At 29.8% G+C, this 12,024-nt stretch overlaps 2 protein-coding genes across 2 annotated transcripts; both read right to left on the reverse strand.

Annotated features, from left to right (window-relative positions):
• Window positions 1-652: 652 nt before the first annotated feature.
• Window positions 653-1,320, reverse strand: LOC125873297 (zinc finger protein ZAT11-like). The gene has a single exon (XM_049554207.1). It carries the CDS (start codon window positions 1,223-1,225, stop codon window positions 782-784), a length of 444 nt encoding a protein of 147 aa, XP_049410164.1. The 5' UTR covers window positions 1,226-1,320; the 3' UTR covers window positions 653-781.
• Window positions 1,321-4,304: 2,984 nt separating this feature from the next.
• Window positions 4,305-4,787, reverse strand: LOC125872366 (zinc finger protein ZAT18-like). Its single transcript, XM_049553081.1, has one exon. It carries the CDS (start codon window positions 4,785-4,787, stop codon window positions 4,305-4,307), a length of 483 nt encoding a protein of 160 aa, XP_049409038.1.
• Between the last annotated feature and the right edge of the window lie 7,237 nt (window positions 4,788-12,024).

Genomic DNA, 12,024 nt, shown 5'->3' on the forward strand with positions numbered 1-12,024 from the left:
CTTTTCATAATAATCATGTTCTCTCATAAATAAATGTGATTTTTCATAATTATTATGCTTTTTCATGAATATAACTTTTCATAATAATTATATTCTCTCATGAATAAATATATCTATTTAATTTAAGACCTCTATATATTACAAAATATCAAACACATTGTACGTGTAATAAATATCTCCACACTATACAATCTTTCTATCTAAATTTATCTACAAGAATAATAAGTTTATCCACGTGTATGTATCTACGATAGAACTTCAAACTATGGTGATTGTGTACTACATATTTCTTTAAAAAGTAGTATTTTGTACCAATTTATGTGACACATTTTGCTTTTCGAGAGTCAAATAATTTAAGTTTGATATTTGCTCATGAAATTTATATATTTGTAAACTACATAAAAAGTACTATAATTCTCAATAATTAATAATTCAAAATATTTAAAAAATATATGAAAAAATTATGATCAAAGATAAGACTTGTTTGAATCTCGAAATCTGAAATGTGTCACATAAATTGGGACAAAGGGAGTATCACTATTTCGAATAAATATAGTAAAGACTGAATTTGCTATGCCATAGGAATAATTGTTTCGATCATCCAAAAAAGGAGTAAAATGATAAGCTGGGTCATTGTCAATAAATCCGATCATTTAAGGTAAATGGATAACAGAATTTGTGATATATACACACAACAAGAAATTAAAATGAAAGACATCTTCTAGCTCTAGCTAGTCCTAACTCCTAAGAGGATAACAATGGAGGTGTGTGAGGGAATTAATCAGATAACGCAGCGCAAAACAGGTGCAGGTGCCGTAGGCCAAAACTGAAAATCATCATTCTCATCAGGAGTTAAATTAAGATCCACGCAAAATATCCTCTTTCTACTATTCGATTTCTTCAAAACTGGTATCCTTCTCGCCGACGATGAATCTTCAATTTCATTTACAGGGACACGGTGACGCCTCATATGTCCACCTAAAGCCTGCCCCATAGAAAACTCCATTCCACAAATTAAACATTCATGTACCTTGCGTTTTTTGGATAATTTTCCGTGAAGAAACTTTCCGATGTCGATCGTTGATTTCATCGATTTATGACTCGTTCGATGGCCGCCAAGCGCTTGGAAAGAAGAGAACCGTCTTTTGCAGGTTTTGCATTCAAATGAATTACGACGATCTCGATCTCGATCTATGGATGATAAAAGCATTAAGCAGTTAGCCATTGCTTGTGGTTGTCTTCTCTGCTTTTTCTCACTGCCGTCAGTATGAAGAATTGGTTAATGTAGATACAAATAAGATGCTTTCGATATTCGTCTACTGAGTTTGAATAAAATTGGGCTTACAATTGCTTCACATATTTTATAGTTACATTTTGCGCGTTCTATTGATAATGACAAACGCTAGTAGTGTGTAGACATTTTCGGATTCAGTAATCTCGCCGCGTTTTCTAAAATCATCGAATATGAATCTGTTTTTCAGGTAATTTTCATGTAAGTTTAAAGCACAAGGAAGAGTCCATAAAGTGAGCTTCCACGAAATTTCCAGAATGATTCTAGGTTTGACTTGATCAAATACATGGAACATAATGATTTTGTGCAAAATAAATAAATAAATCTTATCTTGAATTGCAAAAAGAATAGAGAAGATATGAATCTATAATCTTAAAATATAAAAAGTTATATGACTTGCCTATCAAAATCGTCTATTAGTGTCTTTCTCCCTCCGATAGTTACTACAAAAGATTTAACTGGGGGAATTTTTTGCTTGTTTTAAAAAATGACTACTTTTTTTAGTTTGTTAATAAAGAGCAACTTTTTTCTATTTTTAGCAACATTTAAATTTTTAATTTTCTACTTAGACATAATTTTAGTCGTAAGATTACAAAATATTTTGGTATATTCGACATAATTTTTATTTAGGACTACAAGATTTAAAATTTTCATTATTTTCTTTAAGTTCATGCCAAATCTCATGCAATTTAGGATATATTTTTTTAAACGGAGAAAGTATAATTTTTAGAAAAATTAAAGGAGAAGACCTTATTGGAGTTTACTCGGGAGGTGAAGGATGTAGTATCTTGGCACCCAAGTTAATAGGGAGTTGGGGCCATCAATCAGTTTGTATTGCAGTTGGTCTCTATTAGTCTCTTTAATATATACTTCATGTCCTTAATTACTTGTCCACTATTTATTTTTTAATTGTTCTTAATTATTTGTTTATTTTGATAAGACAATATTTTTACTTATTATATCTTCAATTAATTACTTTAGAAAATATAGAACTTTTTGAAAATCTTGAATTTTTATTTTATCCACTTCATAATTAATAGGAATAAAATGATAAAATTACTATGTCAATTATTACTTTCTTAATAGGTATGCCAATTCAAAAGTGAACAAGTTATAAGGACAAAGGGAAAGGGAGTAGTATACAAAGTACAATATTGCATATATATTCACCATCTTTTAATTTTCTCTATAAAAGACTAAATTATCTCTCTGTAAAACATCATGTCAACTTAACAAATCACAAAATACGATCATGAAATGAGGCAACAATAATGCTGAATATGCTGGTATTTATAGAGTAAAGTCTGTTTGTATTGACTTATTTTAAGTAAGTTAAAATAGTTTTAAAATATTTTTATAGTATTTGGATAAATTTTAAAAGTGTTTTTAAGGACTTGGTTTAAAACTAAAAAAACTCATAAATTTGTAGAAAAAGCTAGAGCCCGTTTGAATTGGATTATTTTAAGTGTTTTTAAACTAAAGTTATTTTAAAACATTTTTTTTAGTATTTGAATAAATTAAAAAGGTATTTATGGACATTTGATTTTAAACTAAATTAAAATAATAAAAATAAGACAAAAATAAAAAAATAATGTTTCCTCATAATATTCTATAAACCCATCAAATCAAATCAAAGTATTTTTCAAGGTACGTAGGGTAGGGACTAGGGAATATCTTTTCCAACTTGAATTTATAATTACAAATTTCAAACCAAATTAGTTAAGTCTCACAAACTCCAAATCAATTTTCACTCTATAACTATATATGAATCAATACGTGACACGCTTTTCACTCTATAACTATATATGAATCAATACGTGACACGCTTATCCACTTAAATACACTATTATAGAGTTTCCTTCATACTTAAGATTTTTGCTATTTAAGAAAAAATGACTCAACAGCTTACGTGCATGTACATACAAACTAGCCACCTTATAAACCGTGTTCTTAAGATGGGTTCGAAGCTTCATCTTTCACACACTATGTAAAATCTTTTGGTGGCCAACTTAATTTCTTTAATTTTCCTACTAGATAAACAGTTAGTATATACAATATATCTCAGTCCTATTTACTTGTCTAATATTAACTTAAGAAATTCATTACTTAATATAATAATAAATTTACTATATTACCTTTTGTATATAATACATTCAATGCTTTAAAAAATATATTGAGAAATAACATTGAAATTTTGTGAAATTATCACTTGATTTTTCAAACCTGAACAAGTAATTCAAGTAACTATAGTAATCAACCGACAAGTAAAAGTGAGCAGAAGAGAGAGTAACATTTTTTGCTTTATTACAAAATCATTTTGAGTTGGTATTAATATTATTATTATTATTAATTAGCAATTACAAGAAGTTAAAAAAACTTGGTAATTAATATTGATGATTATCTAATAACCACCAGTAATATTGATTGTCCACCAGATTAATACTCCAATAACGTAAACAATAAGAAGTACGGATCCTGAAGAGTTCCATGCCTTATCGCTGTACAAATAGGATTAAAAATAAGAATACAGAAGCAGCCACTATTACAGCTCAAAAGTTTTTTTAAAGAAAAGTAAAAAGAAAAATTAAGCTTCCTTTGATTGTGAATTACATAGGCATTAATAATTGCTCAGTATTTTCCTTAAATAATTAATTAGCAAAAACCTAAAGAGACTTGTCATCTGCCAGAAAAAGGACTCGTTAATCAACAACTATTCATTCTATGATTCTAAAGAAATTTAAACTTGTGGATTTTTCCATTAATTAATCTGAGTTCTGCACTCCGATCGCCATCAAGGATTTTTCCATAAGTTGATTTTGTGATGCTTTTGTTTTGCAAAAGCGCGCGCAGCTTGTTGAGGAAGGAACTAATATAATGGAATAAAACAATTAATCCGACAAAATTTGTATCTGTTTTCATATACAGACTAGCCACAAATCAACAGAAATATCACTTTAACAAAAATTTGTAATATCTACTTTTCTCTTATAATAATCCAAGAAATTTAAAATATCTACAACAACGAATGAACTACTGTAAACGCGGGGATAATCCCCAACGTCAACTGATCATTCTCATACGGTGTCAAATTCAAATCTAAGCAAAATTTATTTTCACTCTCCGTCTCGATCTTTTCCTTCGTCTTCAAAAACTCAGCAGTATTTGTCTCCTTTGGTTTCTCCATTAATTTATCGCGATGCTTTCTCATATGTCCACCCAAAGCTTGTCCAAGTACAAATTCTTCACCGCAATAAGAGCATTCGTGTTTCTTCGTCTTAGATTTAATCGAATCTGAAGGTAATACCAGTTTTGGTTTCTTGTGACTTGCTCTGTGTCCGCCTAAAGCTTGGAACGATTCAAACTGCTTCTTACAAGTTTTGCACTCATAAAATCGACGTGATAGTGAACTATTCTTCTCTAAAATATTGACACAATTAGCCATGGCTAGTGTCTCCACTGTTACTATTTCTTCTTCTCTTCTCCTCTTTATTGTCATCATGCAAAAGTTTCAGTCGTTTACTTGTATGTGGGTTTTATATAGTAGGAGCAGTGAGACACGTTTCTCGTTTCTTGTGCCCTAAGAAAATAAGATAGAGAAGGACTTTTTTAAACCGACACTATAGTTTAATATTTCTCCTCTTTCTTTTGCTTAGAAATTATTTATGGTGTTTCTCTTATATTAACCTAATTAATTTTATTACCGTATAAGTGAACTGGTGGTGTAAATATTTCTACTATTTTTCTTTTATATATAGGAATTCTCATGTTTTTGTTTTAATTTTCTTTCGTTTCAAAAATTATAAATTTACTTGTATAGTTAGACTGACCTTCTTTATTTTAGGAGATTAAAATGTTTGATATTGAAAAATAGGTATTAAACACTTATAGTTGAGTAGGATTTAATTTGTTTGAATTATATATGGAGTATAAGTGTTTGATTTTAGAATAACTGCTACTCTAGGGGTATTTAGTATAATCTTACTAGGAATTAAATTCTATTTGAATTTTATTTTCTTGTGAATACAGATAAGAAAGAAGGATTGTGTTACTGCAAGACTGGTTCACAAGTAAATTGCTCAATATAAAAGTCCTTGTTTCTCAGGCAATTCAGTTAGCTATAGAGATTCCTTTTAATACTTGTACTGATCCTGACTTGTCAAATGTCAATAATGAAACTTCACGGATAATATGTAATGGTCTAGCCTATTAGTCTATTAGTGATATTGTCCGACTAGGTCCACACAATTTTAAATGTCAATAAAGAAACTTCACGGATAATTACTAAAACTAAATTTCATTTCAAAAAAATTGAAGATTCTATGCGCAAATTTCCCGTAAAACTTAAACGGTTTGACTCTTGAAAAATGAAAAGTGCCACATAAATTGAGACAAAAAAAGTATTAAAAACTTGACTTTAAGAAAACATCAAAATAAGAATACAATTGTAAACTCAACTAATTTCTTAAAAGACATTAAACTTAAAATGGTGAGGGAGTAGTATAGAGTAATAACTTCCCTTTACACAGTAGAATATTTCCAAGAGTGTTTAATATCCCCCAACTTGATATTAATATCCCTCAACTTACATAGAAACTTCTGTCACACACTCCGTTCGTGGTTTACTGGATTCTCAATGAATTATTTATATATATTAAATAATTTTTTTCAACACAAAAATATAGAATTTGAGTGAAAGTTATATGGGAAAATTTTCAAAACAACAATATTTTAGCTTTTAGTGGGATTCGTTAACAACAGTTTCATTATTTATTAAAAATGTCATTATTTTAGTTTGTTAAGGGATTAGTTATGTATTTATTTTATTTTGATTAATTTGAAAGAATACAAATAATTAATAACAGAACAGAGAAAATCATGGAACAAAAAAATTCAAAAAAGGTAAACAAGATTTTAAATACAAATCAGTTACGTTTTGAAAAAAAGTATAAATAGCCATCTTTCCGTCGAGCATTTTTTTGCTTTCTTCTTAAGAACATCAAAAAAAAATTAAAATAATTTAGTTTGTCTTTCGAATCATTCATTTGATAACTTTCAAAGCTTCTTCAAGTTGAATACGACATATTTTTGAAACAGAATTTTTCAAAATTGACAAATATAAATTTGTCGCATTCAGTGAACAATCGAAAAACAATCAAGTATTTTGTTTTCGATTTTTTTATTTGTTTGGATGAGATATTCGTATATGTCGAGTACAAGAGTGTTTTTTTTTTCCTGATTGATTCAGTGAAATCTTTGTATGCATTGGGATTTATAACTTTTTTCGGATGTTTTGTATCCAAATTATGATGTATAACGAATGATTTTTTTTTTTTTTTAGTTTAGTAGCTGTTTTTTTTGTTTGAATGCATACAATAATTTGTATCCCATTAAGTTAATGTAACTAATCGATCATGTACTATATGTTGAATACAACAATATATGAATACAAAAGTGAGATGAAAATACAAAGTTATAAATACAAAGTGAGATTGAATATAGAATTGTGAATACAAAAGAAATACTCTCTTCATTTGAAATACAAAGTGACATTGAAAGGTAAAATACAAACTAATGGATCATGAACTATATGTTGAATACAATACAAAAGTGAGATGAAAATACAAAGTTATAAATACAAAGTGAGATTGAATGTAAAGTTGTGAATACAAAAGAAATTAAATACTCTCTTCATTTGAAATATAAAGTGACTTTGAAAGGTAAAGTAGGCACATAAAATACAAAACTTGTTGGTATACAATTAGGTTGAATACAAAATAAAAGAGAAATACAAACTTGTTCACATATAAATTGAGATTGAAATACAGAATGAATACCCAATAAAATACAAAATTGTTAGCATACAGTTATGATGAATACAAATTAAGAAGGAAATACAAACATGTTGGTATACTAATTGAGATTGAAATACAATGTAAAAACAAAAAATGTAAAACTTGTTTATATATAGATAGAATTAATACACAAATAAACTATTGATTCAGACATTGTAGACAGACAGATGCTTTCCCCAGATCTAAAACCCTAAAAGCAAATATAAATGTATTAAAAATCAAACAAAATAATCATATGAATGAATTTGTAGATTCTAATAAATCTGAATTATTAAAACGAAATCAGAAAAAAATTGTTTAATCGACTAAAAATCTAAAATATATCAATTTTACATGAATATGTAAACGAACTTGCATAAAAATTGATATTATCAAATATTAAAATGTATTAAATATCAAATAAAATAAACATATATATGAATTTCTAGATTCTACAAAATCTGAAAAATTAAAAGAAAATCACAAAAGAAAATTGAAAAAATTTGAAAATCATAAATATTTGATGAATATCTAAACAAAATCACATAAAATTCAAAAAATTCGACTGAAAATCCGTAATATATAGAATCCAGAATATACACCATAATCGGTGATTTTAAACAACAAATCAAAATAAATCTAAATAAATAATGGAAATTACCTTGCCAATCGAGAAATCTGCTTGAATTAATTAAGAGATTACGTTTAACAATCAAGAAAATTTCTTGAATTAAAATATATATTTTGATGAACAATTTGTGAGCACCTTGAAGAAAGAGAATCTGGAAACGTGAAAAAAGGGGTAGAAACGTGAAAGGTGAAGAAGGAAGGATAATGAGTATTGGTTTAATTTTTCTTTTCTTTTTAAACAGTTATTAATTTAGAATTTGGTTCAATATAGGATTGTTTTCACAAATAAAATTAATTTTAAATACTAAAATCTGAATACATATTATTTTCCAAAATATTGCCATTCTGACATTTTAAATAAATATTTTAAAGTGTTGTTATTTTGACTAATTATGTTAGGTATTATGACTTAATTGCTAATTTTTCCAAGTTATATTTGATTTTGCCTAAAGGTTAAATCTTGGGCTAACGATTGGCCACCGGCCCAATGTGTACCTGGGTTTGTGGCATCTACAAATAAGACAAGAAAATTCAAGTTTTTGCACCCACTGCATTTATTTTTGATAGGTCTTTTAATTTCTGTCTCTCAAATTTAAAGTTATTAATTTTTATCCATGAGTACTATTTATTTAACAAAATTTTTTGTCCGAAATATTTTTACCTATAACTTAATTTTCTTATAAGAGAATATTTCTTTTGGCTTAAGAAATTCATACTAAAGGCATAACTTGTGCGGGCATACTACTTATGCCTAGAGAGAAAACTTAATGTAGGTGTTAAACGAATGGGTTAGGCTGAGTTTCGACAGGTTAAATTGAGTTGAATTCTTAAATAAGCGTGTGAATCAAAAGCTACTTGGACTAAAATAAGATAAAATGCGGGTCCTAAACAAATACTTTTTAATTTCTTCATTTATTTTTAAAATAATTTTTTAATACCAATAAAATGATTTATTTCCTTTTTAGCCTATCGACCGATATTGTCGAGCAACCCTAGCCAGGACTTACTGTTACATATGTAGAAACCTGCTGGGGTTTAAACTTGTAAGATACTAAAGATATCTCATTTAAGTTTCATAATTTTGTTGATCTCTTTTAAATTACGGAATTTATGATTTCTCCAGATTGGATTCTCCCAACCGTTTAGGAATTATAGAGCAGGCTTCTATGTACACGCATATATGTGGTATGACTTGTAAGGTGTTAATTCAAATGAGTATTTTACGGCAGGAACAATGTAACGTTGCTTGGAGGCAATAATGAACAGGCTCCTAATGATCAAGATGGAGGTGCAGATGAAGAACAGGATCATGATCAAAATGGAGGCGCAAATGCTGATCAAGATGGAGATGCTAATTAACAGGTTCCTAAAGAAGAAGATTTAGGTGCTAATAGACAAAATGTTGATCAAGATGAAGATGCTAATGGACAAGAGGTAGTCGCTAACAATGATCAAAATGCTGATCAAGATGGAGGCTGTGATCAACAGGTTACTAATGAACAAGATTTAGGTGCTAATGAGCAAAATACTGATGAACAAAATGGAGGTTGTTGTAGTTGCCTTATGCTGATCAGAAACAGCTTACTACGATTTACGAAGACATACACTTCCACTGAGTACAGTCGCTAGAATTCATACTATACAAGTATTAATTCATAATTGTGTGAAACTCTGCTTTCTTTTTTGGTTTTGGGATTACAGTACATATGAACAGATATTACTTCATTTTTTAGAAAAGCAATTGAGAATTTTACATGTTAGAGCTGGGGTACTGCCGTTCTGTATATGCTGCTTAGTTTGCCTTTAATTTCTTGATGCAAGTCATGTGTCAAGTATTCAAGCAATTGACTACAGAATCACAATCATGATGGAGGTGCTCCAATGAACTGAATGAAGATGTAGGCCAACTGGGTGATGGATCAACTAATGATGAAAGTGCAGACATTGATAGCATACTCTGCTTATTCTGTTTTCCATTTTTGTTTTGAGATTGCAGTACCTATTATTACTTCAAGTTGGAATAAACCAATTGACACTGAACTTTTTACATGTTTGAGCTCGGGTACTATACCGTGCTCTATATGCTGCTTACTGCTTAGTTTTATTACTTCATCTGTCAAGCATTTGAGTATAACCGATTGGTTAAAAATTAATACTGGATTACTTATTTACTTAGATTTTGCTTGATAGTAAATACTACTAGAATATCTAACTAAAGTGCCAGTTCTCATATTATACTACAGGTTTCTGTAGTCTGCTGTCTAATATATTGCAATTATGCAACCTTCTGAAATTTGTACAATTCCTTTTGTCAGGAGGCTATTGCAATGTAGATATGCACAATTGTTGTTCTTGAATATTATACTGACCCAAACAGTCATATGTGAGGATTCTGTCTTGTTTGGCTAAGAAATGATCCTCCAAATTTAACAACTCAGTGCGTTAGACTGACGTGATAACCAACTACTCAGTCCATATAGGTTGTAAATACAGACATGTTTCAAACTGCGGAATGAAGAATCTAGTCCAAATGAATTCAAGAGGGATGACTATTCGTTTGTTGTTGCCTTATCGCTGCCTAAACTGCCTAAAATCTTATACAAATCCTGTTTGCGTGAATTTGTATAGAGTTGGCCTTCACCACAGCAAGTCTATTTCTGAAGATGTCAGCCTCTCAAGTTTCAACAAGAGATCCTGACTTCTTAATTAAGTTGCAGCACCAGTATATATACTGAAATTCACACAAGAAAATAGTTTTGGAGGGTAGTCTCAAAAAAAAGAAAAAAAAGAAAGAAAGAATAAACTGTAAAATCTAAATAAGGGGAAAAATAATAAATAATTTTTTTTTTATCCCTAGTAAAAGGTTAGAAAATTTTCAGAGAGATTATAAAACAGAGCTGGTGAGGCCATTTCAAAACAGAGCTCTTCTCAATTAGTTGTATACAAGAATCAAGAACTGATTTTTCTGTTATAATTCTCACCCATTTCAAAACAGAGCTCTTCTCAATTAGTAGATTCTCATTGATCAACCAACTCTTTTCAGAGCGATTATAAAACAGAGCTGGTGAACCCATTTCAAAACAGAGCTCTTCTCAATTAGTAGTATTCAAGAATCAAGAACTGATTTTTCTGTTATAGTTTTCACCCATTTTTTGTTTTATTGGATTCTGATTGATCTACCAACTCTTTTCTCCCTGGTGAGAAATTAGTCTCTTCTTTCCACTGATTTTTCCAGCTTTTATATTTCTCATACATTTTGTTCTTTTTTCTGTAATAGGTGAAACATGTCTTCTGATTACTTCCACTGTCGTAGCTGTGGAACTCGAGTTGCACTCGTTATGGATTACGATCACACTGTAAGGATTTCTACTCTGTATGATTTCTTGCTATCGATTTATGGTTCTTTGATACTCCAAATTTTCGATTAATTTCTTCTGAATTGTTCTATTCGCTTATAAAGAAAAAAACAAATATAACCAACTTATTGTTCTATTCAATCAGTATGATTCAATCCCTTAATTTCTACAGCTAGTTGTATCATGAATTCAGCACTACTTGTTATATTTCTTGACTAAGCTCAGAATCAACTTATTTTTTTGTGTTATGAACATTGCAGGTAGATGACTTAGTGAATGCAGGGTTCTTTACTGAAGTGTAAGTCTCGTGCAATTTCAACATCTTGAGATTTTATTTATTGCCTAATGAGCCATATATGCAGGTTTAATGTTGAAGAAGCACAGAACGAGCAATATATTCTAGTAGATGGCATGACCCTAGCCAAGACTTACTGTGTCAAATGTAGCATCCCGCTCGGATGGAAACTTGTAAGATACTAGTAATATTAAAGATCATTGAGTTTCATGATAACAAGAAGATTTTGTTGTTCTTTTTTTTTCCTCTTGAATTACAGAATTTATGATTTCTCCAGATTGCAGCCTCCCAACCGTCTAGGAGTCACAGAGCAGGAGGATTCTATATGAGATTGTAAGTTTCTAATCACGAATTTGCAGATTGAGACCGTCTGCACAGGATTATATGTGGTATGACTTGTAAGGTGTTAATTCAAATGAGTATTTTGTGGCAGGAAGGCGGTTAGTTTCTGGAATGATGTAACGTTGCATGATCAAAATGGAGGCGCTAATGAGCAAAATGTTGATCAAGGTGAAGACGCTAATGAGCAAAATGTTGATCAAGGTGGAGGCTCTAGTGAGCAAAATGTTGATCAAGGTGGAGGCGCTAATGAGCAAAATGCTGATCAAGGTGGAGGCGCTA

This window comes from Solanum stenotomum, chromosome 8 (genome assembly GCF_019186545.1).
Source record: "Solanum stenotomum isolate F172 chromosome 8, ASM1918654v1, whole genome shotgun sequence".
Taxonomy (NCBI): Eukaryota; Viridiplantae; Streptophyta; class Magnoliopsida; order Solanales; family Solanaceae; genus Solanum; species Solanum stenotomum.